The sequence below is a fragment of the Agelaius tricolor genome, unplaced genomic scaffold (genome assembly GCF_023055355.1).
Source record: "Agelaius tricolor isolate 1412-34295 unplaced genomic scaffold, bAgeTri1.0.p SCAF_82, whole genome shotgun sequence".
Classification (NCBI taxonomy): domain Eukaryota; kingdom Metazoa; phylum Chordata; class Aves; order Passeriformes; family Icteridae; genus Agelaius; species Agelaius tricolor.
In genome coordinates this window covers 274073-301637 of record NW_027269342.1, presented here as the reverse complement: position 1 = coordinate 301637, position 27565 = coordinate 274073, and the positions used below count along the sequence as shown (strand labels likewise).

Genomic DNA, 27565 nt, shown 5'->3' with positions numbered 1-27565 from the left:
TGGGAAGGACTCGTGTTGGAAAAGTTTGTGGAGGACTGTTCTCTGTGGGAGGGAAACCCCCAGGCTGAAGGAAGGGAAGGACTCTGCCCTGAGGAGGAAGCAGTGGCAGAAGCAATGAGAACTGACCATAACCCCATACCCTGCCTCACTACTCCAGGGAGGGAGAGGAGTAGAAAATCAGGAATAAGTTTAAGCCCAGGAAGGAGGGAGGGCTGGGTTGTCCTTAGGATTAGCTTTATTTCTCATTATCCTGTTTCGTTATGATTGGTAATAAATTCAAATAATTTTGCTATGTAGATTCTGTTTTGCCTATGATGGTATCCAGTGAGTGACCTCTCCCTGTCCTTAATTCATATTTTCTCTCTATGTCCAGCTGAGGAGGGGAATGATGGAGCAGCCCAGGTCAATCCATTGCATACTCATTATGGTAAAGATAACATTATAGAGTTCTCGTTTTTATCTTCAGCTAGATCTTACTGTTATTTGGAAGTCAGTGTTAAACTTATTTTTTGACTAAACAGTGGTGCAGATGAAAGCAAAAGCTACCCCATTGCTCTTTATCAAACATATATAAAATTATACATGTTCCTCTCAGAGTTAAATAAAGGTGGCCCTTAGAGACCAATCAATTTTTTGTCATTTGGCTGGATTTGACACATCGTGACTATGAGCTTGTTCTTAACCCTAGATACCACTAGGTCCCAGAAAGAGAGCTGGCCTATCACAACACCATTGTCCACAGTGAACATTGCTCCCTGGTCCATGATTTTATTTGCAATTCAACTAGTTCTTAAAACTAAGAGTCACCTTATAACAGTCTTGACTAATAAATGTGTAAAATATTCACTGAAGTAAAGAGAACCCCGTTTGATAAACACCATGTAGCTTTCAATTAAATAGCAAAGGATGGATCTACTTTTACTTGCCAGGCTGGAATGCTAAAATGAGGGATTGATACACTCTCATGTTCATCATTATGCTGCCACAGATCCCAGTATGCGGCAGAAAAGCGCTGGCAAATTGTCCCGACGCCTCTTTTGAAATCGCAGCTTTATGCAAGTGACCAGGGGAAGGGCGTGTGAAGGGGAGAGTGAGAAAAGCGGGCGAGTAGCGCGAGTGAAGCATCTTTAACAGTGAAAGCAACGTGAGTGGAGTTCACGGCTGCTCATGGAATGCCTAGGCGATTAAATACAAATTAAGTACTTTCTGCAACCAGGGATGTGGATGGTTAATCAGGACTGTGATATATGCGGGAAGCAGCCCCGCAGCTGCCCTGAGGCACGCAGCCAGGAGCCTGCAACCAGCCTGAGGCAAAAAAGGTGCAACTCCTTATCGGGGATGTGTTTTTTAAAGTCCATAATTGACGTGTGGGATGTGAAAACCGGACACTTCTCTCCCCCACAGCCCGCCTGCTCCATGGCGCCCAGGGGCCGATAGCCGGGGCAGCGCCGGGCCCGGCGGGAGGAGCCCTGAGGGCCGCGGCTCCCGCTCTCGCTCGCAGCCCGTCACATGCGGCGGGCGGAGCCGCCCGGGGCGGGCCGAGCCCCGCTCCCCTCCCCTTCCCTCCCCTCCCGCCCCGTCCTGCCCCATCGCAAGCCGGCGGTGCGGTGGCGGCAGCGCGGGCGGTGGTGCCGATGGAGGCCGGTGCTGAGGCGGAGCCGCTGCTACCCCCGCGGCGCTGGCGGGCGGGCCGCGGGCTGTGGCGGGAGCGCGGCGGTGCCCGCTCGGCCGCTGAGGACGGTGAGTGCCCGGGGCGCTGGAGCGGGCGGAGCTCTTGCCTTTCCCGCAGAGCTGGGGCGCTCCTGGGAGCGGCAGGAAGCCCTAGAAGCCTCCTCGGGTGCTGCGGGGCTCGGCCGCCCTGCCCGGGCTGCTCCCGGCAGCTGTGGCGGGGACGGCTCTGAGGGAGCCGCCAGCGCTGGGTTCAGGTGCCTGCAGCCCCAGGCTTCTGTAGTTCCTTATGTAATTTTAGGGTTTTCCTCTAAGGTGCTGACAAGGTTTTCTCGAACCCGGTGACTGTTGTAGGTGTGACATCTCAATTCTCCCAGATGGAATCCTTTGGAGACCTCAGGTTCTCTCTGTTCAGGATGTTGCATCACCTAAGGGAGCCTTCACACTTGGTTGCTCTTTTGTGCAGTTCAGAAGTGCAGCGTGGTCTGGGATGGATTCTGTGTGCCCAAAGGGAGCCACTAGTGCTTTAATCATAACTTGTGACTAAGTGTCACTTGCTGTGACTAAGAGTTGCAGAATAAGTTGGATATCCATGGGAGAATGCATGGAGAAATTGCTATAGTAAACATTTTTGGCCAATTTCCCTGTTTTATTTTTATACTGTGAGTAGCCACTTGAATTCTGCCCTTCCAAAATCCTTGGTATCAATACTGGTGGGTTGCTGTGTGCTTCAAGTACCTAAAGCTTTTTCTGTCCTTGCATTCCTCTTACCTAATGGTTCCTTTAAGCAACTTTTGTTTTTATCTCACTAGTGTGAGATGTCATAAAAAAAATAATGTCTTTACTGCCTGAGCCTGGCTTGTCTCCTGTTTATGCTCAGATCTTTCTTGTGCCGTGGTTCGTATCAGGATCAGTACAAAGCTGTTGCTGATGCTCAGATAAAGGGTGACATTTAAAAAGCGTTTGCAGTCTTTGTAGGAAATTGATGCTGCTGAATCATGTGGAACATGAAATTGTCTGTGGCTCTCATCAGTGGTGTTTCTGGCATTGCTTGGTGTGTGTGGGAGGGCATTGTGTTACTGCTGGGATCGACTCCTTCGTGTTGTATCCCGGGTTGTGATTGCTGTCTCCTGGGTGGAGATGGTGTGAAGGTTACACTGGCATATGTTTTTCATATCTGGAGTCCCCCTCAGTTTTTTATCTCTTTTTATCTCTCTCTCTCTCTTTTTTTCCCCCCCCTTCCTTATTTTGACCCTAACAACATTTATTTTTCTTTTTGGCTTAATTGCCAGGTAAGTTCCCAAAAGGTCTTACTCCAAGTAAACGCAAGTGGCTGCCCTTTTGTTTTTTATGTGTCTATTTTCACATAGACTTCTTAATTACGGGTTTTAAAAAGTGTCATAGTAACTAATTTAGTGGTATTTTATTTCAAACTGTATTCTTTCACCCCTTGCTGTGTCTTGAGCTCTGATCTGTTTGGTATGGTAATAGTAACTCTCAGAACAAATTTAAAAAGCACTTAATTTAGTTCTCATGTGACTGGAGATTCCTGCTGGTTTTGGAAGAACAAAAACCACAGTATCTTTATTAAACAAAAATAAAAATTGCTATAATAGTAGTGCCTGATTTTCCTGGCTTTGCTTGACTCTATAGTCTGTCAAAGAGCAATTTGAATCTCCATTATTTTGTCTGTTAGGACTTGTCTCTGTGTAGTTTTGTGGTACTTAACTACCAGTGTAATCTGGCTACTTAAACCTAAAAGAGAACCTTTTAACAAAACACAGAAAGGTGCCTGATGTGTTTGATACTATTATTACTTACTTAAGGTAATGCACAGTGCTGCTGACAGAGCAGATGTGGCAGGAACTCTCTTTTTTTTTTTTGTGTGTGTATAGTGCCCTTGGTCATGAGAACTGTGATTGTGCACCTTCTCTTAACTGATAAGCAGTTTTATCCAAAGTTTGTTTATCCAAAATACAGCAAGTGATTCTTATTTCTTTTTTACTTCATAGGTGCTGGAGCTGATAATGACCTTTATATAAACCAAGCCATAGTATTTATTGAAGATGCTATACAAGTAAGTAACAATTTTTTTGTTAGCTTTTATGCTTCCCATGCTGGATGTTTGTCACACACTCCAGTTTTTAAGTTCTTTTGTGTTCAGGCAATGTTTTTAAACCACTATCTCGATTCACAAAACAAAATCAGAATTCCAAATTCCTGTGGTATGCAAGTCTCAGTGAACATCTGCCTAGGAGAAACATATTTTTCCCCACAATGAAGTAATCTCTTTCAGGGTTTCAGAAGGCATGCTGGTTTGTGGAGTGATTTTCATGGTGTTTTTTGTTTGTTTATTTGTTTGGGTTGGTTTGATTGTGGATGTTTTGCTGGTGACTAACTAAGAGAAATGATTTGAGCAAACTCTGTAATTTGCCTCTCCATGTGACTACTTGCCCATCTTAAGAGCTGGTAAAAGCTCAAGAGTTTAAGACTGGCTTCAAGTGTGAAACTGGAACTCTTAAGCTGAACTTTATGTCTTTTGAAGTCTTGATTCCCTCTTTGTTGATCCTTTACTGGCCAACACTGCAGGTTCCTAGATCCTGTTTTCTCCCAGGCTGTGGGAATGCTGAAGGGCAGTTCTTGAGCTCTCTTGCTGCTTGGTTGGGAGATTTCTGGGGGTCAGATGTATTTAAGGTGTGGCCACTTTTCTGGAAGCATCTACTCAGCAGGGACAGAGTAAGAACAGCCCAGGAGGAGTCACAGAGGAAGGACATATTTTGTGGATTCCTTAAGAATCACAGGCACTTCCTGATCTGGAAACATATTTTATTCAAAGACATTGGTTGAGGTTTCTTCTATTCAGAATTAGTTTGTATGCATTTTATGGCCTGTTGGAGGAGAAAGACAAAAGAAGAGCCATGAGTGGAATGAATGTTGGAGAGAGGAATTAAGTGGGTGGACCATTTTCGCAAGTATATAGAATAGTCACTGAATTATTACAAATGCTGTTATTTGAAATGATGACAGTGCTTGCTTGAGATGAGTGGCACACAGTTTGATCATCTGAGCAGCTCTGTGCTCTTTAGATAGCAGAACTTCTTTACAATCTTCCCCTTTTCACACATGTAGAGTACCTCTGTGATCATGAGGTACTTTAGTAATTAATAACATGTACTAATTTGGTCTGCTTTGGTCACTTGATGTTTGTTTTTGAGCTGGACTGGATGTAATGATCTTTTGAATGATCCTTTTTGCTTCCTGCCTTCAGTACCGATCTATAAATCACCGTGTGGACTCCAAATCCCTGTGGCTTTATCGGTGGTACTATTCCAAGACTTGCCAGTGGTAAGAGCTTGGTTATTCTCTTTGCTTTTTTGTTTAGGAGTTAGTCTTCCTGAAAAACTACTCTTCCTCTTTCTTACTTGTTAGATAATTAGGTAATTGTGTTTTTATCTTCAGAAGAACTTACTCTGGGAAGCAAGGAAGTTCTTATGACCACATGTGAGCATGATAGAAGTGGAAAAGAGAAAATTTTATGGAAGTTTGATGACAGAGATAGCTCTTTGGAAACAGCCACAGGATTGTTGCATGAATGGACTAATTAGCATGATTTAAAGCACTGTGCCTTAAGAGTTTTCAAAGTGTATGTTTCTAAACATGTTGGATACCAGCAAGATTGTTTGCTGCTGTCAGTTTCAAAAGGACACCACCTCAGGTTATTTGGTGGTCAGCAGTTACATCTCCAGTGCAGGCAACAGCATGCTAGTCAAGTGCTGCTTTGTGGTCTAACCCATTTGAGTGAAATATGGTATCATAAAGCTTGGTTTTCTTCAAAGAAAATTGCTTTTCTCTTAAGTATTTTGTTATTATTTTGACTCATTTTGTGGCTGGATTATGGGGTTTGTTTTGGGGTGGTGTTTTTTTCATACTTTTTTATGGTTTTGTTGGTTTTATTTTTGATTTAATCTCTGTCCAAACAGGATTTTGAGCTTAACCATTACTGTAATCTTGGCTTTGGCTTTCATTGAAGAGCCTTCCTCACTCACCATCACATCTGATGTGCGCTACCGCCTTCCCGCCTGGAATCCTCCCTGCGGCCTCACGGAGAGCGTGGAGCTGCTCTGCTTCCTGGTGTTCGTGGTTGATGTGTCTGTCAAGGTGAGCATCTCCTTCATCTGCTACTGAATGAAGCAGTAGGTGTGTGGTAGAATTGTTCTCCAAATCTTGAGTTTGCAAGATGAAATTGCCTTGCTTTATTAGAGCCTCGTTTCAGGAGAAATTAGCAAGTGTATATTTACTTAATTAAGACATTTATTCCCTTTTTTTAAACCAAATTTTCTTAATTGAGTGAAATAAAATGAAATAAACTTTTCTGAGAGTGCAAGTGTTTTGGCTTAGCTGCTTGTATTAGGCTATAGAATCAGGGTATATAATAAATATGTGTCAGTTCATTTACACAAAATAAAAGTTGTCAGAAACTCACCTTTCTTAGGATACTTATTTCTGGAAAATCCCTTTTTTATATTTACTAAGTGGATAATTTTCTTGCATTCAAAGGATTTCTCTCTTGTGACCTTTGTGCAACTTTTACTTTTGCTGACCTTTGGTTCTTGCAGAAAAAAATCACATAAGTGTGATTTTTATTTAGTTCTTGTAGGAAAAAAATCTCTCAACAGCATATTTTTGTTTGGATTTTGGAGAGCTTTTTAAGAGCACTAATATAAAATTTCAGATACTTGGTAAAAAAAATTGGTGCTGACTTATTCGGGTATTGGATTTTATTATTAAATTAAGTTATGGTTGTTCCTTTTTTTTCCCTTGTCCAGAGTTACTTAGTTGGATGGAAAGAATTTTGGAAAAATAAATGGCTAATGGCTTATATACTCACATTAATTGTTTCCCTTGCTGATTGGATTGTGTCACTGAGTTTTTTCTGCAAAGAGGTAAGAACAGCTTTACTTTGATCTTTCATAGCTGGATAATTCACTGAAGCACAGAAAAAGTTTGGTGTAATGTAGCTTAGTAAAGAATTCTGTTTGATTCTTAATGTAAGTTTTGTGTTTGTTGGTAAAATTAAATAGCACTCATTGCTTTAGCTTGTCAGCAGTTGAAGGGTGCAGGGAAAACTCTTTGCCTGGCACCAATTTTGAAATGCAATTGGAGAATTATGTACTTAACTTGAGTGAATGGCAAAGCCTCTGTAGTGAAGTATAAGAAAAAGGTAATTAAAAAGGTAATTAGGTAGTTTAACATCTGCTCTCTAACCTGAAGCTGTGTTTCGTTCAAAACAGTTGTGTCCTGAGAGGAGCATCAAGTTTGGAAATGGTTCTAGAAGTGCCCTCCTTGATGTAATACTGCATCCAGTTGGTTTTGTCTGCTACAGATTTACATTCAATTAGTTGTTGTGCACTTGCAATCCTTGTTAAGAAAACACTAATGTAGTAAAAATGCTGGGAAGTGAATGAGAGAGACATGATCTTAAAATGTGAAATCTTGAGGTGTGATAGTGAACAGGGAGTTTGAACAGGAGTCTCCCAACACAAAGCAGTGGCAGAAGGAGCAGTTGAACTGCTGGGATGGATGAACAGAAAAATAGAAATAAAGAAAGTAATTTTATGGGGGTTTTTTTGCTGCTAAGTGTGGCCCACAGAAGACTGATCCTAAAATGCAAGATGCTGAAACATCTTGAAGATGTTTGAAGTAGCAAGATTGCTTGAAGTAGCAAATTAGTGACAGGAAGAACTTGAAGGCTTGCAAATGTCTTGACTGCAAGAATCAAAAAGATAATTTGCTGCAGTTTTCTGGGGGAAAAAAGCACTTACAGCTTGAGTCTTGTCAGAGACAGAAATTGCTAAGTAATTACCAGGCCCTTTAGTTATAAAACAGTCTGAAAATTGAAGTTAAGCACTTATTTTTAGAATATATGTTTGTTTTTATGGAAAGTAGCTCTATTAATCCCTTTCTTGAGATGGACCTTGGCAGAAAATGCAAAAATGCCATCTCTTGCCAGATTGTTATGTCTACGGAGCAGTAAAGTTAGATTGTTTCCAATTAGTGGCCTGATGAAACTATTGAAATGTCAATGTGTGTTTTTAAAGCAATCTCTCCTCATTTTAATGAGGTGTGGAATCTTTTTTGGTGTTTTCTGAGCTCAGAAGAGCCCAGTTCAGTTCTTTTTCAGTTCCACTGTTGGCTTAGTCAATGTGTGTGTCCAGTGCTTTCTGACAAACTTGCATTCAAAATGTTTGAGCTGCCAGTCTTGCAGGAACTCAGTGTCTGATCCTTTGTTTTTTGCAGACTGTGAGAATAAGAAGAATCCTTCGCCCCTTCTTTCTCCTCCAGAATTCCTCTATGATGAAGAAAACATTAAAAAGTATCAACAGCACATTGCCTGAAATGGCCAGGTGGGTTATAGCCCAGAAAACATCCTTTCACAGGATGGCTAGGAGCAGGCAGGTTGTTATCCTTGGAGTTCCAGTGTGGGGCATCTGAGCAGCTTCCTTCTGGATTGGGTAGCTAAGTGCTCAGTGAGATCAGGTCATAGAGGGTGAAGGTTGTGGTAACTTTTTGATTCCCCTTAGTCTGTACAGGATCTCTGGATTTTAACCTGACTGTGTGTTTGACAGGTTTTTTAATGCTAGTCAAGTGGGAGGTTTTGATTCTGCTTTTCTAAGCCCTTCTGTAAGGGAAGAACTGAGGCATCTAAGTGTGATTTTTATTTTGTATGAAAACTCACATCTCCTCCTGTTGTCTCCATATAACTTCTTAAAAACACCCCTGGTTTTCTTTATATGGCATAATTTTGCATTTTTAGAAGAGGATATTAAGAATAAGATCAAGTTACTGTTAATACTTTGATATATTTGCTTTCCAACAGCGTTCTTCTACTCCTGGCTGTTCATCTGTCTCTCTTCACCATGTTTGCCATGCTGCTCTTTGCTCGAACAAAGGTAATCAATTCTCTGCCTGCTTTGGTAGATCTGGGTGCCTTTTTTCTGTACTTGCACAGCTGCTTCTTGTCTACTTTTGTAGTCAAACTAGTGAAACTTGTTTTCCCTGAGAAAGGTCACGTTGTCAGATGTGCTGAGATGAGTTTGAAGTCCACTTGGCGAGCTTTAACATGTGCATGGTATCATGTATGCAGGAGACTTCCTTGTACATTTACCCACTTTGATCCCTTGAGTTACTTTCTCTGCTTTTGTTGAAACCCTTTGTGTTGTTCTGTCTCCAAAGCTCTTGTCACTCTTTCATTTATATTATCACTCATTTATTTTTTCTCTTCTCTTCTCTATCTAGCTTTTTGCTAACTTGGGTTTCTTCAGTGTTTTCTCACTTTTCAATACTGGTATTCCTACCAGGCCATACCCTGGTAGGTTTTTGCCTGTTCTAGTTTTGGTTTCTGATCCCTTTGGGTTTTCCTCTTGTTTGTCTCTTCTTGCTTCTGAAAAGCAAAATTGAAATTTTGTGGTTAAAATTATTTTTGTGTTACAGTAATCTTGATATGTTCCTTCTCTTCTAGACTTCCTATTTATCACACTCAGATTATTTGGTTTTTTTTTCATTTTTACTTTTTAAGGCCTTCCATAAGTATGTTACTGTAAACAGAATTTCTTGCCTACTTCTCCCAGTAATTTTGTCCCATCCTTAATCTCAGTTTTGCACCTTCATTTCTGCTGCAATTTGCACTCAAGCCAGCTTCTAGTCTTCCTCACAATCAGCAAATTCTCTGAATTCCCATGTTACAGAATCTTTGGAATTAGAAGCAGAGGTCTGTTTTCCCACTGTTAGTTGCCTCCTGGACCTTTGTATTATCTCTGTTTGTCACATCTAATTTCAGCTATGAGCTTCCCCCGCAGATGTATATTTATAATTTGTGTACCTAAGCCAATCACTTGCATGTACATTGAGGTAAAAAATAACAAATTAGAGAGTGGACTTTCCTATTTTGGTGTGCTGCTCTGACATCCATACAAACTAATTTTATGTAACATGGCAAAATACTACAGGCAACTTCTAAAAGTAGGTTTATTAATGAAATTCATGACTCTCTGCATTGTCTTGTGTATGTCCTTTAGGGTTACATATTCCAGTCTTTGCAGCAGATTCAAGAGCTCTTTGTCCTGTGCTGCCTGACTCATGTTTGTGTTGTTTGCACTCTACATCTTTTTTTATCTGTCTCTTTTGACCTTCAGAAAAAAAAATATATGTGGAGGATCCAAGGATCCAAGATCAGCCTCCCAGTGTGTTTTTGGTGAAGGTTTTGAGTCCCACACTGTGGGTTTGTGGTGCGGTTGTTCTTCCTGGGTCTGAGGTGCTAACTAGACATAACTTCATGTGGGGCTTCCTGTTCTTACTTGTGCTTTTTTATTGCTATTAATAAGTGATTGCTCTGTGTTCTTACACATTCTCTTAATTTTTATTTAGAGAATGTGTAATTATTAATTTTTTGGCTTTTGCTTTCTCCACGGGGTAGATTTGATTAGGTGTGTAAGAAATTGATTGTTGACTGATATGAATTGTTAAAAAAAAATTAAACTTTTTTCCCCCTTCCTTGCTAAGACACTGATTCCTTGGTATTTCTCTCAACAATGCACACATCTTTGCCTAGGATAACCAGCAGGATAAGGAGTGGGTGGTGTATTTCCGGAATTTGCCAGATTCCCTGACGTCACTGCTGGTCCTGCTGACTACTGCAAATAATCCTGATGGTGAGCAGTTTTTCAGAAATAACACTTGTCTCTCCTTTTCAAGAACAAAAGAGCAAGATTGCTCTGTTCAGACTACTGTAACCATTCTTTCAGCTGCTGGGTCTTAATACAGCCACAGGAAGTTTGTGCAAAGGTTTTTCATGCCTTTAGTAACTTGATTTTTGCCTTTCTGTCGTGTAATTATATATGCCACTCTAAAATCCAGCTGTATGAGAGCTTTTACCAATTACCAAAAGTTCATAGAGGTCTCTACTGTGTATATCTCAAGCATTAAAATATTATTTCCTATTTTTGTTAAATTTGATTCAGTGATGATACCTGCATATTCTAAGAATCGAGCATATTCCATCTTCTTCATCCTCTTCACTGTATTAGGTAAGTTACCTCTTGTCTTTAATGCACTTCGACTTTGACACTTGTGCATACCATCTACACTGTTTTATTTTTCTAGGAAAGTTTAATCATGAATTTCTCACTTTTGTGATTCTTCCAGTTATTGCAAAGTGTCTGTGAGATCATTTTCATGGAAGGTGCTTATGGTTTGGAGTTTCTTGTTAACATGAATATACATTATAGTATATTCAAACATTTAAAATGTTTTGGAAATCAAACACAAGAAAACTAACCTTCTTTAAGTTTTGCTTTTGATTTACTGCATATGTTGAAACTTCTTTATATTTTTCAGTAAATTTTACTGCCTCTTTTTCTCCAACAGGCAACTTGTTTTTGATGAATTTGCTTACAGCAATAATATACAACCAGTTTCGAGGGTACCTTCTGGTGAGTAAAGCATTCCTAATTTCTATGTTCTGCCATAACCTTGAACCTTTGAAGAATTAAGTTATTAAAGGACCCTTCCCACTCTGGTTGCAGATACAGTTTTAAGGTACTAAATGCTCTTTGATGAAGATACTTTTCCCTTTATGTGCTGTTACAGCTTGATCCCCTCTGGTGACAAAACCTGCTTGCATATTTCCAAGTACGCTGTGGATCTGCAATTTTGACTATTTGTAGGGGAAAAAAAAAAAGGAACTGTTGTATGACTGACCAAGGACAAGTGGCTGAGTAACTTAAACTGTGTGAAGGAAATCTGCTGTGCTGTTTATATAGCTGCTGTTGCAGATTGTAGAATATTAAGGGATTGGAAGGGATCTCAGAGATCATTCATGGCCAGGGACACCTCCCTCCCACTAGACCAGGCCTTACCCAGACCGGCCCAGTAGCTTTTCTAGTAGAGTTCCAGAGAGAAGGTGAAGTTTGTTGGATAATAAGCCCAAGGCAATATTACTCAGAATGAATGGCCCCCACCCTCTTGTGGCAGAAGAGTGTGTAAACAGAACAGGTGCAGAAAGGATTTTTAGTAATCCTTTCCTCCTCCTCTCTTTCATCCCTTCTTTCTCAATTTTCTTCTTTCTTACATGAGAGCATGGCATTAATCTGACTATTAATAAAGTAACTAAGTTTGAAAGTGATTACTGTAATTAAAAAACCCATGAAAAAACATAGCTCTGGATTTGTGCTTTTAGGCAAGAAGCTAGAGTGGGACAAGTTCTCTAACTCTTCTCTCTGCATGCTAGTGTGAATTTCTGTGAATGCTTGAGCTTTGCTGTTGCCAGTGTCTCTGGCAGAGGCATATGCCTATGCACTCCAGAATAGAAAATAAACCATAACCTGCATGCTTACTTGAATTCCAGGGACTTGTTTGCTTACTTGCTTCCTTCCTCCTTGTACATGGAGTTCTTGCCATGAGTGCGGCCTAGGGCAGTCTCCTGTTCTGATCTCTAATCACAAATCTGGGATGTGTGCCCGAGGATCAGTGTATTATTTGGCCATAGGACACAGGAGTGCCTGAAGTGAGAGTAAATTGTTTCCTCTGTGGTGTTTTTACTGCTCAGAAATCAGTTCAGTCCTCCCTCTTCAGGAGGCGGCTGGGAATCCGGGCTGCGTTTGAGGTGCTGTCTTCCCTGAAAGAGACTCCTGCTAGCGCACAACAGTAAGTGAAGGACCTTGAAACAGTAGATTATCTAGCAAAAAGAAAAAAATAGTACATTTTTGGTCATCTTGTTTTGTTTCAATATACTTACTGAGGATGCATTCTCGAAGATGGCAGTTTGTTGCTCGTCTAATTTGTTTATTTTTTCTGCAAGTGGGTGTTCATAACACACTGTTCGTGACTCTTGTGGGGTCTGTTTCCTTTTTTCCTACTTCTAGTTTCGTTTGCTTTTCAAAACAAAGAGGCAGGAATACATTTGGAACAGCTCATTTTGCCATCTATGAGCTTATCTGTAGCAGGGCCCATTCTGTTTTCTTTCACATAGGTCCTGTGTCAGTGTTGGGGCCTTACTACAGGTGCTGCAGAAAGCTGAGATGGATTCCCGCTGCAAGCAAGCCATCATGAGAGTAAGAATTTTATTTTTAAATATTTGAAAATATTATTTTAAATAAATTTTTAAATATTTTCTTAGCCTTTACGTTGGTGACTATCAATCCTGACTAGCAAATCCAAAGATCTGCTCTCTGTTGCAGCATTCCTTGGATCATAATAGTATAGTGACACTACTACATGGTACTAAAACTTAAGTTAGTCAAAAGAGCGTGTGATCCCAGAGAAGGAAAACAGAAAAGGCCAGACATGTCCTCCAGTCACATGGAGTGTTGTGTTAAAGCAGAGCAATACTGAACCTTACTCAAACAGCTTGAATTACATCTTTATTCCTTGATTTCCAAGGTAGTCTGAGGGGTTTTGGCAAACTTTGCAGATGTTCCTATTGCAGATGTTGATCTGAATGTTTCTGTTTCATGTGAAGTCACTCAAAATGTGCTCCTGTGACCAGCTGTCAGCTGCCCAGTTCCAGAAGCTCTTTGAAGAACTAGACAAAGATGCTATTAAGCAAGTATGTATGTGATCATCATTTATAAAGCATCGGAAGTTGTCTGGCCTTGTGGAAAAATAAGTGAGAGTACTGTAGTATAAAGTGTATAAACAAACTTTGCAACATGTGAACACAAGGTGTGATCACATTGATTTTTAAGCTTTTTGTGAGCAGCTTTTATAGCCACAGACGAAATTGCTCTGGGGGCTTTTGCAGCATTAGCTTGGGATTGTTAGGTGGTGCTAAATGTACAAAATACATCTTTGTTTATTCTGTCAGCATTTGAAAGTGAGTTGTTCAGGCAAAATAGTTTCTAAGTCTTTTTCCCCCAGTCCCCGAATGAAGAACAAAGTGTGGATTCTCTCTGTGTTCAGATGAAGATGGGCAGAAAGCAGTTTTCTCCACTTGGAGAGAGAGAGAGAGAAAGAAAAAACAAAACACTAAATTATTTGAGGGTTAAGAAATGTTCTCTTCTATATTTGCATGTATCTAAGACTTCTGAATTAAATGTTGGCAAATGGGGAAGGGATGTATACAAAGAGTAGCTTGGTGTTTCATTTATCTGCTTGGGGCATTGGAGAGAGGTTGGATTATCTTCCTTCTTTGCCATTACCTTGTGCTGTGCCATAATCAGAAATGCTCTCTTGCTGTTAGTAGCCACAGCTGGAAAACATTTTCCTGATGTAATGTCAAAATTAGCCTGTGGCCCTGAAGATTTGCTTTGAAACTGTCTGGGGTTTTTTAAATCTGAGACGGGGTGTGTTTTAAAGTTATTGTATTATTTTTAAAATGCTTATGCTCTGTGACTCAGCAAATCCTTTGTGTTCTTTTCAGCACCCTCCCAGTCCAGAGTACCAATCCCATTTTATGCAGAAAGTGCAGTTTGCCTTTGGCCATCCCTACTTTGGCTACTTGGGGAATGTGGTAGCCCTGGCAAACATTATTTCTATTTGTGTAAGTAAAGGATTTTTTTTCTTGTGGGGCAGTGGTTTTCTTTCTTTTTCTTTTTGTCATTGTTTTTTGGTCTTTCTCTGCTACAAATTTAATTTCTGCTTTTGTTCTTTAATTTTCTTTAAATAACTGCTTTTTCTAGCAGTTGGGTTTTTGGCATGCTTTTGCCATGCAAAGTGTTAAGAGGGAAAACTTGCAGTTAAAAATGTATTTTGAGCTGCTTGAAAAGGTCTATGCAAAACAGGAAAGACTGTTCTTGCGCTTAAAAATCTGTTTAATGTAGCAGTAAAGCAGTACATTAATAAAATATTTTTTGTTTAAGGTGGTTTTGGTGATGGATGCAGATAAGCAGCCATCTGAAAGAGATGACTTCTTCCTGGGGGTAAGATGCAACAATATTCCATGCAATTAGTGCTGTTCCCTGAGATGTCAGGAATTCTAATGGTTGTTTTTCTTCTGGGGGGGTGAAGGCTATCAACTGCTTCTTCATCCTGTACTATCTGCTGGAAATGCTGCTGAAAATCTTAGCAATGGGCTTGAAGAGATACTTGTCTTACCCAAGCAATAGATTTGATGGACTTCTGACTGTAATTTTGCTGGTAAGTGCTTTGTTAGCTTACACATTCTTGGATTTGTTGGCTAGGGAGGTTTAGGGAACTACAAGAGCTGGTGGGATTGCTTTTTTTTAACACTGATCTGCTGAGCTGAACAACATGAGCCAGTGTTGTGGGTTTCTGTGGCTGGAAAGTTTACATGGTGGTACATGGTTCTCTTAGGGTCTGTGTTCTGAAGATAGGCTTATTTGTATCCATGGAAAAGGTGCTTTTCCTGATGAGAAGACTTTTAAATTTTATTTGGAAAAATTCAGCTCCTGGAATAATTGCATGAGGCATTCTGTTTCATAGTTTAAAACCACTTTTCTCTTTAAATTTTAAAACAATTGTCAGACTATTATAACAATTATTTGGTCAAAGCCTGACACCCCTGTGGCAGATGAGGTCAAGTTAATGGTTAATGGTATTCACTGTATATCCTTTTGTGAGTCACTGTTGGATGCTCTATGTACATTTGGTTTGTTTGGAGAATAACTAGGCAAATATGACAATTCAGAGCTTTAAAGTGAGTCCAATTAGTGGCCTAAAGCTCTTGAAAATGTTTCTTGTCAAGAAGCTTACATAATTTCTGGAACTCAGATTTATGAAGTAAAGTTTTGACTTTCATTTTGTTTTGGTTTTTCTTTCCTAACTGAAGATTCTGGAGATTGCAACTTTTGCTGTGTATGGATTTCCTCACCCTGGCTGGTGAGTAACCTCTGTGACCTGCTGCCCTTTGCTCAGTGGCTGGGGTGGGTCAGGGACACACACCCATTGTCATATATACATGTCATGATGCTGTGATCATCAGCCCAGTCTTCAATTTACCAAATTTGGTAGAATTTTGCACCCTTGTAGTCACTAGAGGCTATGCAATATGGACAAGTGAAAGAATCTTTCTTATTTCCTAGTGTTTTAGAGTTCTGTGTCGCTTTTCTGAGAAGGATGCATTTGTTTTAATTGTAATGTGATTTAAAATATCTTGGCAGGTCTGTGCTTACCAGGGGTGCAGGAGTGGGAAAAAGGTTGTGTATGTGGTACCAAATATGTTTCAGTATCAGCTTGTCCATTAATCCAGTTAGATGAACTCCCAAACAGCTGATGAAAGCTCTTCAACCCTGTGTGTAGATTGAAGGCTGAGGTTTTTTTCATGCTATAAAATGCAGTAAGAAAATTCACATGGACTTAACACTCTTTGTTGGTATTGTAATAGCAAGCAGTTGTTTTTTGATTTTCTTAAGTTCAAACAGCTTTTGGATAGCTACCCTGATTTTTTTTTTATTGTAAAAAACATAAATATCATTGCTTCATCTTAAAATTTGAAAACTGTCTCCACAAGCAGAGAGGAAAGCAAAAGAATTCTGGAAGGTTTCCTGAATCTTCACAAGTGATTCATAACCATTCTGTTACTTTGTGTCTTCATGCAAGCTCACACTTAAGATGCCCTGATTTTTCAGGATATTTATTATGTTGCCATCAAGTGTCAGTGATGTAGAGAGACTGGGAGACTGATTTGGGCATCAGAATCTGATTTTATTGTGGGATACAAATACTTATATACTGTTTCAAGGAGACTAGTAATGTGTACTGCAATGATTAGGTTAAAATCACATACACAAACTTATGCATATAACAGCATCTCTTGCTTGCAGGGTTGAATGGGATTTTTTTTTTCTGGTAAACCCCTTTGATTTAATCTTCTTGCAATCCAGGTCTAATTTTCAAAGTTCCATTTGCTATTGCCAAGGCATCCTGTTATCAAATCTCTTATGTTAACCAGGTCCAAAGTCCATCATCTGTCTTATGTCCCCCAACATTCCAACAATCAAGAAGTTCTCTTAATTTACATTAGAATCTCTGAACAGGGTTAGACAAATGAGACCTTATGGTTTTAGAAGGGCTTATATTTGAATACCACTTGTATTCCTATCACCTAGAAGTGATAGTTGCCAGAAGAGTAATTGCTACAGACTATTAACTAATTATGTTAATTATTGATGTTATCATTATATTTGTGTTTGATTCTGCCCTTTGATTCTTAAATGCAGGCAATTGCTTGCTCTGTCATCTTGGAGCACCAGTAATTCTGGTTAGGTCTTTGTGTCAATCACTGCAAGCAGGTTACAATGCAGATGATTCCCTCTGAGTCCTGATGTGTGCTGCTGTCACATCCACAGACCAAGCAGCTGCCACCTTCAGGGCAGGACAGTGATGTTGCTGTTATCTAGACTATGCCTTCTATGCAGTGTTATCTTAAATGATTTGATTCATTATTGGGGTTGAATATATTGAAGGTACAAATCATGATTTAGTATCAGTGTTACCAAGTCATTGGCAGCTTTAGATCCCCACCACCTGCCCTCCTTTCCAGCCAAGAAGCATTCAGCATGCTCATGTAAAAGCCAAAATTCAGGGCTGGGTTTTGAAGTGTATGCCCATCTCCCATGGATTGTTAACACATAAGGAAGAAGGTTGACAAGACAATCCTTTAACCTAGTGCTGCTTTCAAAGCTCTTCTTCAGCCAGGCATGCCCTGAAGGATTAATGCCCATCTTTGTGCAAGTTCCTGAAGTATCTCATTCTAGCAGTCCTTTTGATTCCATTTGTTTTCTGAAAGGATCCTCTTTGGTGCCTCCTCCCCAGCACAAGACACAAACACGCACTTCAAAGAGCTCTCTGTACATATTTAAGAGCCCAGGCTAAAGGGGATTCCTTCCTTCATCAGTTATTGGTTTACTGTAGCTGAGATTCCTGCTAAGTAAATCAATGTATTTATCTGTAGCCCAGTAGATTTAACTGTGTTGTTCTGTCATGGGCTGTTCCTCTGATTTGTTCCTTTTTCTGCCCTTCTAGGAGGCCTGAGTTCATGGGCTTGCTGTCCCTGTGGGATATGGTGCGTCTGGTGAACATGTTAATCGTCTTCAGGTTCCTGCGGATTATCCCCAACATGAAGGTGATTGCTCTTCCCTCTACAGCTTGGGTTTCTTTGGTGGTCAAGCTATCAGTTTTGTTAGAGCTTTTCAGGTCTAACACGTGAGTGGAATAGCTCAGCTCTAGCTGTCCTGACTTTTGCCCAGCCCCTTTGCCTGCTCCCTCACCAGAGGAAACCAGCTCAAGTTCTCTTGACGTGATCCTTTGTCCTTTTAGTAAAAATTTGATACGGATTGGAAGTGTGATGAATGTCACAGGTACAAAATTCTGCTCTGTTTTAGTTCATGGCTTTGGTTGTTACTACACTGCTGGATCTGGTGAAGAACTTAAGAGCCTTTGCAGGAATCCTTGTGGTAAGTCATGATGCAAGATTGTAATTTCCTTTGTTATAGTTTAATAAGGGTATGACACCAACAAAGTTAACAGAGTTCTTGTACAATCACCATGAGCAGTAACATTTCACCTTAACCAGCCAGTTCTTCTGCAGGGCATGTCTTGGAAAGCCACATTAAACTGCTGGTTTGTGATAGCCAGCACACGGTGGCAGTGCCTCCTTCAGGAGGAGTATCTCTAAAAGATTATTTAAAGCTTCCTTTGAGTGTTTGCCTTAGCTTGGGTAGTGTGGATTTGAATTAAAAATTAATCCATGCTAAAAGTAGATCAGTTTTCCTTACCCTGGTTTGCATATGTTAAATTAAATAGCAAAACAACTTTAAAATTGTTTTTGGCTGAGAAGGTCTTGAAGATGGCATGTTTGGACATGATTTTTTAAGAGCCTCTGCCATCCTGTTTTAGGTGTGTCTGTGTAGAACATAGACTCAACAAATGTGATTAAAGGGTGGATCACAATGTGTGATGTCCATTACATAAATTCTCCCAACTCTTGAGTTTCTGGCTTTGCAACCATGCCTTCCTGGTAGGGTAAAGAAGTGCCTGGTTAGGTTTGGTTTTGCTATTGTTCTTGGATTTTTGTAGGGTACCTTAATTTGAATTGCTAAAGATAATGATTTGTTGTTCTAATCTATATACCTAGCATGCAATTTAACCAGAATGTAGGGGGAATAGAATATAAGACAATCAAGATAGTGCAGAAAGTAATCTTACCCCTAAGGAGTTGCAGCTGGGCCAATTATCAAATATTAGGAACAGGCCTGACTTTAACAGGCCACAGCTGTAAGCAATGAGAAGAAGAGTGCTATAAAAGAGTGGGGTGGCTGGGTGAGAAGGGATCTGGAGTCAGTGGCTGCTTTGTGAAGGAGAAAGTGTCAGTGCTCTGAGAGCTGCCCACGAGAAACACCAAGAAGGTATGGAACTTTTGTGATAAGGAGACAACTGTTTGGAACCCCTGCAGTAAGATGACAGCACCAGAATAATCTGTTTTTGTCACTAATAATTTCTGCTTTTATCTGTAGAGGATAGGCCTTAAATTGGCTTGTGTTGCACTTTGAAATAAAGATATTGGTTGGGGCAAATCTAAGGTGGTAAAAACCTTGTTGTGCTGTACAACTCACACTTCTGAGACAAGTCTGCCATAGTGTTTGCCTCTTCCATCAATTTAATTTGCTTTTACTTGAGGCTACATGGAAGTTCTCACCGAGCTTCTGTTGTAGTCAGGTCTGACTCCATTGCCAGCTGATGCAAAATATCTTTCCTAATGTTAGCATGGAACACACATGCAGATAAAATAATGTAACTGACTAGCTAATTTCTCAGGCAGTGAGTGATTTAAATACTTATTTTTTCAAAGAATAAAATTAATTTTATTGCCAGGCTGGATATCCCAGGGCATCTCTCTTCTATTCTCTCCAGACTTCGCATTCTTGGATTTGTTTTGTAGCAAAATACAAAAAAAACCAAAACCAACCAAACAAAAAAGCCCTACACCACACTTCTTGTTTGAAGACTCACCTTGCTTCAAGCTTTCCTGGGATAAATGGCTCCTTCTCAGAGAAGCAAAGCTGTAGGTTATTTCTAGAACCATCTTTTTAGGATAAAAATTGCAATATCACCTAGGCAACTGCTATAGACTGAAAGGTGTCTCTTTAAAAAGAAGTTTGCATTTCTAACAATTAGAGGACAGAAATTCTCAAATCCTTTTTGTTATTCAAAACCTTATTTTTAGACTAATTAGCATTTTTAAGCAAGTTGCTGATGGAATATAAAATAATGACATCATTTTGTCTTTCAGGTAAGCTCACTGAAAGTTTATTTTCATTGACTCTAGCAGAAAACTCAGATATTTAAATTGTTCTTTGTAAATACTGGTACTGAGCTTTGGCTTTAAGTCGCTATTCTGCAGTGTTTATAGTTAAATATCAGCAGTCTGAGACACAGAGAAGTGAAATAGATGATAAAACTATTTAATGCATTTTAATAACTGAAAATTAGGTAGAATTTTAAAAAGTAAGAGCAAGCAGTTGAGAAGTATTTTTGCTTTAAAAGCTTCAGGCACTGTTCTTGATGCAATTGCCTCAGCTGTGGTACTAATATAAATTCCATGTTTATTGCATTTTGCTTTCTTTGTGACAGAACTATTCAAAGCTAATAGTTGATTGTGTTCCTTCCAGGTGGTTTTCTATGCATTTGCTATAACTGGCATCATGCTGTTTAAAGGTGCTGTTGTTCCCTTGGGAAATACCAGGTAAGATTCTAAACATCACTGCTCAGAGAATCTGTTTTTCCAAAGCATCTGCATCTTTTAACCTCTGAGCTGTTTGTGGTTGGTTTTGTTCAGGCTTTTTTTTTTGCTTTCATTCTTGGAGCCACCCTACTTTTAATGTTAAATCACACAGCTTCATTATCTGTTACTCCTGTTTCTTCTTGCTGCATTGAAATGCTTATCTGTAGTTTAACTCTGCTTTATCTGAAATATGTTTTTTGAACTGTTTCCCTTGTTTTCTTCCCATATGAGATAATCTAACTTTCACAGCTCAGAAGAATTCTAAATCAGAGTTCACAGGGAGCTGTGTTCACATCAGCCTGTAATCTCTTGCAGTGCTGCCAACACCACACACGATAATGGCACTCTGCAGTGTGGGACCTATGAACAGCTGGAATATTGGCCCAACAACTTTGATGACTTTGCTGTGAGTGGGATCATGGATGAAAATCCCTTGTTCTTGCACTCTCTGCTTGTCTTTCCTCCTCATTTCTGAGGCTTAGGTCTGTGGTACAACCACTTAAACACTGTTCTGCTCCTGTTCTTTAGGCAGCAGTGGTGACCCTCTGGGATGTGATGGTGGTGAACAACTGGCAAGTCTTTTTGGATGCGTTTTCAAGATATTCAAGTCCGTAAGTAGCTATAGTAATACTGAAGAAGTCTCATATAAATCCAGCTTGTACTGTGCCTGAATAAGAAGTATGCACAGTTCCTGCCATCTGCTCAGAGGGGTGCTGCTTACCTTTCTTATGGACCAATTCTGATATATAGAAAATAAATCTAATGCTTCTGTGTTTTCTATGTGGATGCACAATTTTTCTAGACTTAAAATCTTGGACATAGCTTTCATTTGTACTTACTGACTTCATGGGGAATGTTTGAACCAGATAGTGCCTGAGTTGAGCTGTTCAATGACCCCTGGCTGGTTAACTTAGGAGAGTGAGTCTGTTTAGCTAACCTAATGAAAAGCAAACATTTTTTATTTTTAATTTTTTGATTCAAGCCCCCTTTCCCATTAAGAAAGTAGTACTATTATGTTTCAAGAAAAAAAAATGTGATTTCATGGTGCTCTGCTCAGGCTGAGCTTATTTACTCCTCCTTTATGTATTGTCTGTTCATCTGATCTGCAGGTGGGCAAAGATCTATTTTGTAGCCTGGTGGTTGATCTCCTCTGTCATCTGGGTTAATCTCTTTGTAGCTTTACTTCTGGAGGTAAGGAAGTGTGTTTATTTGGTGTGAGATCCTGAAAATGGCTTCTAATTTGTGCAGGAAATGAAAAGAATCCAGACAACTTTATGCTGGGCTTGTGTGTGTGCTTACTTTACCTTTCTTGCTGCCCTATGCCCAAGGAGCTGAGAAATTGTTTTCTTTTTCCTAGAGAATTGTATGTTTGATTTGCAGTTTTGTCACGAAACTGCTTGTGTCCATTGGGTATGTACCATTTCATTGTAAAACTCTCCTTATTATAAAGATGAGAAGTATTTAAAGTATTATAAAATGGCTTCTCTCTTATATGTTACTGTTTAAATTCAGCATTAATTATTCAAGCTGTAGGCTTTTTTGCATTTTAATTTATCAGCAAATCAAGTGAGCAATTTAAATTTAAATTTTTTTTATTTTATTTGGTTCTCCTGTGTTTCTTCCCACCCCAGTTTGAATTACCACCATTGTTCAGTGCTACTCTAGAGAAGTGGAACTAATTATTTTCAAGAAGATCATATTCTAGAGTTTTTCAGAGAAACTGTGGGAGTGCAGTTGCCTGAGCAATGCCATGAAGAACGTGTGGTTCTGCTAGTTACTCATGGCATGCTTTCCTGCAAATCCAAAGTTCTGATGGAGAAGGGAATGCTAATCATAACCATCTCCTCCAGGTTCACCATTGTAGACTTCTCTTATAGGTAGTGGAAGGAACTGAGAGCCTGTAGAGGGCACTTTACCCCATCTCAAACCCTATGAAAGTTTCTGTTGGACACGTTCTTGACATTGCTGAGTGTACTGAGAACTGAAATTTACTACAGTAGGAAGAAGGGCAAACTTCCAGTCTAGGACATCATCTACCTACTTGTTTCTGCAGGGCTGTGGCCAAGTGTTGCTGTCAGAGCTAAGATGCAGCATTCCATTGCAGGAGAGAAGGATGTCACTATTTTTCTCCTTTTTTTTTTTTGTTTTGTTTTGATTTGCCTGAGCTGTGTGTATACTCCCTAGGTATTCATCTGTCAGAGTTATTCAGAATGGGTAAGGGAACATGGCAAAACCTGGACTAGCATTATGTTTATATGTTGTTGGGTTTTTAAAGAGGAAGAAATTCATATCAGGTGAAGTCCTGTGGGTAGTTCACATGGTTGTCTTGGGGAGGCAGTCCTTGCTAGGAGCTGAAGGCAGGAGGGCTGTCTTCTGCTCTGCTTTCAATTTGTGATGAGAGAGTTATTTCATTGCTGAACAAAGGCCTGAGTAAAGTAGTGACCTGCAGCAAGTTAGTAAGCTGATGCCTAAATAAATCAGTGTTCACCATGTAAAATGAAATCTCACCTGCCTCCCAAATCTTATCTGCAAACACAGTGACCAGATATAACCTCTTTTCTGGTGCTATCAGAAGAAGCCTTTATATCTTTTGCTGTTCCTTTTACATTTCAGAACTTTATTCACAAGTGGGACCGTCGCTGCCAGCGAGAGTCTCTTTCAGACATTGAATACCAGAGGACAGTTGAACTCATGTTCAGGTGAGTTGGGCTGGACTTGATAATCAATGTAGCTTTCTTTTTTCTTTGTTTGTTTTAAGGAATGTGTGCTGGCTGCAAGATGTCTTCTGTTTCCTCCCTCTGGAGCAAACTGTTTCATCTATTAGTTTGGAGAAATCCAGCAAGTGCTTTAGTTAGGCCTGCTTTAAGCTGACTTGGTAGCCTAACTTTTATATTCTTTGTGCTCATGGTATGATGGGAGAAGAGGTGCTAGGGGTGAGGGGAGCAACTGCAGAGGGAGGAAAAAACAAGGGAAAGAAGCAAAGGGAAGATGAGGGAAGTGATGCATATTCTTGGCTTATTATGAAATTGTGGGTGGTGAGTTAATACTTGATGATTGTGCATTAGTGGAACTTGTGGTGCATGTTGGATACTCAATAGTAGCATTGGGAGCATGTTCTCATTTGGGATTTTTTTTCAGGAAAACAAATCTACTGACCTTCAGTTGTATTGTACTGTGTGCAGGAAATTGCTTCCCTGCTTCTTGTGGGAAAACAGCTGCTGGTTTCCATGACACATCTGTAGAGGATGGATCACTTGCAACTAGATGCATCTTTAGGGAGCATCAGCTTATTGTAATTTTAATTCCTTGTTTCATTCCTGAAACAAACACACGTTGCATCTCAGTTTAAGCTTTGCAAAAACAAATGCTGGGAAGCTCCCTTTGCTGCCCTAACAACTCATGCTTTTTCTTTGTAGAGATGTTTTGGAAGAACCTACAGAGGAGGAGTTGATGGAAAAACTGCACCAGCACCCACACCTGCACTTATGTAGGTGACTGGTGGGAAGGACTGATTTATTTAGACCTCTGTTTTCTTGAGGTTGTCAGCTGGAAGAAACTGAATGGATTTTCTGTGAGATGCTGTTAGGAGAGGGGCTTGTAGGACACTATGTGAGATTTTGCTTGGGAATACTCTGCAGAAAGGTTTTTTATTTTGGGTTCATGTCTTTTTTTGAAAAAGATTTGAATCCTGCTGACTTGATTTTAAGTTGCAATTTCAGAAGGAGTATTGCAGCTGTTATTTTTATAGGGTGTTGATATCAGAAGGTTTTATTTACTTTTTTTAATAGGGAAAGTCTCTTTAAAATGACAGTGCACTTTAAAACATGAACTTTATAACCACTAAGACTGCTACTTTTTTTAGCACAAGAAAATGGAGCTGCCTTTTTTGGCAGCCGAGTGTGGCAAGGGCTGCACCCTGCAATTCATGAACGGATTAGGCAGGACCAGAACAAAATCCTTAATCTTCTTCTAGTGAGAGCTGAAACACTATTTTTATTGTAATGTGACACCAGCATATCTTACCAAATTTTCAGGAGTTAATCATGTTGGAGCACAATCAATTCCAGCTTGGTAACAGGGACTGCCTGCTTTGCACATCCTCTGTTTTTCTTTGCTTTCCATGGGGGATTCATGCTGGTTGTGCCCTTCAGGTCACTGAGAGCTGTTAGAACCTGGACTGGAGCAGTTGCACTCGTGGTTTTCAATGTGGTAAAACTAAGCTCTCTTTCAGAGTCAGTATTCTCATGTTGCTCTTTACTGAACCTCTTACTTTCTTCCAAGTCCTGCTCCACACTGTGTTGTATTTCATGAAAAAGCTAAGGGGAATCAGCTTTGGCTGGAATGTTGTATGTACCATGATCACTGGAATTGCCCACTCAAAGGGGGAAGAGGGAAAAAAAAAAGGTTGAATGGAATAATCAAAGTACTTAACTGTTGAAATTTTCATTTGAGCCTGTGGGAATTGAAGGTGCTCAACCAGTATTACAGGATCACATTCCTTTATGGCTTAATAACCACATGCTGTGTACCACTAAGTTTCACCAGGGTAATACTTTTTGGGTAAGTAAGTTTCTCAACAAATCTGAAGTGGAGGATTCACAGTAAGCTGTGTCCACATGCTTTTTGCTATCCCCTAGTGTTCCTCTATAAAGGGGTTTTTGCTTGAATCTCTTTACATGACTAGTAAACTGCTATGAAGAATAGAATCTACCACAAATACTGTTTTTATATGTAAAAATCAAATTGCCCTTTGGGGCACTGCCTTCTCATTGAGACACTTGTCACCAAAATAGACATTATTGTGGTCATCTCTGCATTGGCAAAGGCTTTGGAGGAGGTAATTGGCTTCTATTTATAAGTCCCTTGATTCTTTTTTTAGTTAAAAAATGTTTTTCAGAAGTGCCAAGCAGTCGTCCTCTGTACCTTTCCTTATCTTTTTTCATCGTTTGCCATTTTTCTCTGTCCTGCATGAAAGAGAGCCAACTATCCAGGATGATGGTGCTGATGATTGTTTGAGGTCAAAACTTTTTTTGCCTTGTTGTCTCACTCCTCAAAAATTACTTAATGATCCTTATCTGTTTCTTTACCTTTCTGCTTGTATTTTCTTTGTGCTGTGAAGCAAAACACGTTGTAGCTTTCATATGTGTGGGACAAATGTGAGCTGAGTTCTGAGCTACTCCTGCAGTTTTTCTTGCTGCTGTAATCCTGCCTCTTAAGCCATGCCCTTGTCTGCATGCAGTCTCTTGTCTCTGTTCCAGATTAAGCCACCCAGTAACTCACTTGCACTGGTTTGAGTGGCATCATCATGCTTATTTTCAGTCATGCACTTAAAACACTCATCATGGCAAGCTGATAAAGGCATCAGCACATGGTTTTCTGGGTTTTGCGTTTGTTCTGTTCAGTATGGCTTCATGTCAGGATGGTTTCTGTTCCTTCTAGTGTGATGTATAATCTCTGCCACCAATGTATTGGGACTCATTACACAGTGGTTAAACACTCTTATTTTACCTTTCTATTGAAAAAAAAGTTGTTTTCCACTTTTCTGAATACTTGAAGTAGCTTTGCCTTGCCAAAATGAAGTGTCTGGTTCTTATCAGCTTACAAGTTTATTTTTTCTGGCCTCTTAAGGTTCTTTGGGGTTTTGTGGTTGATTTTTCTTTTTGCCATTACTTTACAAGGTTATGCTACAATCTACCAAAGCAACACAAATTGGTGTGGAATTACCATAAACATCACAACTGTTTCCATTATGCCATCTTTACATCTGGAGAAATGTGGAGAAGGTGTTCTGAAGGGAATAGCCTGTCTTGATCTTGTTTCACACTGGTGTAATTGACTGAAAGTGTAACTAGAATTTAATGCAGAATTGTGCTACCTAATGTCACTTGAACTGGAAGATGTAAATGACCACAAATCTTATGCAATAATTGTATAAATCATGGAAATGAATGTACGTCATTAGGTAAAATCTGAGGTTTGCATTATTAAAAAAAGTTTTTTCTTCTTGAACCATGAAAATAATTGGGGTGTTGAAATGATTCCTGTGGTTTGTTTTTGCCTTTCCCTTGTTACTGATTTCTGCAGTGCCAGACATTTCTGTTCCTGTTGTTTTTGCCAGTTAAAGGCTGGGCCCATGGAGGTTACGTGCAAGTGAGATAAAAGTGCTTGTTTCAAAATGCCGAGCTAAAGGACACTGCTTTGTTATTTTCCAATTCTGGAGGCACATGGCATCCTCTGTTGGTACTTGTGAAAGGTGAAACCTCATTGGAACTGAGCATTGATGGTTTTGAGCAGGTTGATTTTCATTTGCATTTCCATCTCTGCAAACCAGGTATTCCTTCATCTCTCTTTTCCTCAAGAGACTGGTGGAAAAGCATTCTCGGAGCATTTCAGCTGGGGCAGATTGTGCACATAACTTAGCAGAGTCCATGGTGTTCTTTGGTAGCATATTGTGGTTTAGAAGAAGGTGGGGTTTTATCAAGGGCAGAACAAAATCAGTTCTGGAACAGGTGCCTCTGGCAGTGGTTGTTGTAGATGCTTAGGTGAAGCATGTGAAAGCCAAAGCAAAGAGAAGATCACTTTGTGTTATTAAATCAGGATCAGATTTTTCTACCTTCTGAAGGAAGACCTTAATAACCCAGTTAACACTAATTTGAGATTCCTCATGTATTTTTTTTCCTTCCTGATTTGCTATGAGTTTTTATTGCCTAAAGATGTAGGAGTGGAGGGAGAGGAAGGATTCAACTGAAATGTTTTTGATTCTTTTGGTTAAAATGCAGAAATACAGTGATGAACCTCACAGGCACACTCAGCTATGAATTTGACACATTTTGGGGAATATTGGTTTGCATCCCTCCAGCACATCTTAAAGTGCAGAAAAAAAATTTAAAAAGGACATATAAAGCTAGAAGAAAAAATGAGGGCCTGTAGGAAAATGGTGCAGGGTATAGATTAGTTACCTTTACCTCATGTTTCAGAGCTATCTCTTACCTTGCTAGATCGTTTCTCTTTTCACCTGCCTGTATAACAGGAGTAATACAGGATGTAACCCCAGCTTTTGTAGTTTAACACTGTGCTTTCATCAGATCCAGTCATTCCAGTGCTCTGTCTTGGGATCTTATTGAAAACAAAATAAAAATAGCTGTTTGCCTATATTGTCTA

At 39.8% G+C, this 27565-nt stretch overlaps 1 protein-coding gene across 2 annotated transcripts; it reads left to right on the top strand.

Moving 5' to 3' along the window:
* The first annotated feature begins 1525 nt into the window (after positions 1–1525).
* On the top strand, positions 1526–27565 carry TPCN2 (two pore segment channel 2). Of its 2 annotated transcripts, none has more exons than XM_071418277.1 (25): positions 1526–1740; positions 3681–3745; positions 4937–5013; positions 5649–5826; positions 6495–6611; positions 7966–8072; positions 8546–8618; positions 10277–10376; positions 10686–10751; positions 11092–11156; positions 12272–12369; positions 12695–12776; positions 13184–13270; positions 14084–14203; positions 14523–14582; positions 14671–14799; positions 15452–15501; positions 17647–17746; positions 18006–18077; positions 20292–20365; positions 20720–20810; positions 20933–21015; positions 21514–21595; positions 23018–23103; positions 23587–23777. In XM_071418277.1, the coding sequence occupies exons 1-25, from the start codon at positions 1635–1637 to the stop codon at positions 23633–23635; spliced, it is 2217 nt and encodes a 738-aa protein (XP_071274378.1). In that variant the 5' UTR covers positions 1526–1634; the 3' UTR covers positions 23636–23777. The 2 variants fall into 2 exon arrangements, with proteins under 2 accessions (XP_071274378.1, XP_071274377.1); XM_071418276.1 differs by lacking the exon at positions 23587–23777 and adding an exon at positions 23821–27565 and having other exon boundaries at positions 1529–1740.

Excerpts from the sequence above, each read along its gene's own strand:
- TPCN2 (XM_071418276.1), top strand. The coding sequence starts at position 1,635 with ATGGAGGCCGGTGCTGAGGCGGAGCCGCTGCTACCCCCGCGGCGCTGG. Across the intron at positions 5,827-6,494 it reads TGGTTGATGTGTCTGTCAAG|AGTTACTTAGTTGGATGGAA; the intron begins GTGAGCATCTCC and ends TCCCTTGTCCAG. Across the intron at positions 14,583-14,670 it reads GAGATGACTTCTTCCTGGGG|GCTATCAACTGCTTCTTCAT; the intron begins GTAAGATGCAAC and ends GGGGGGGTGAAG.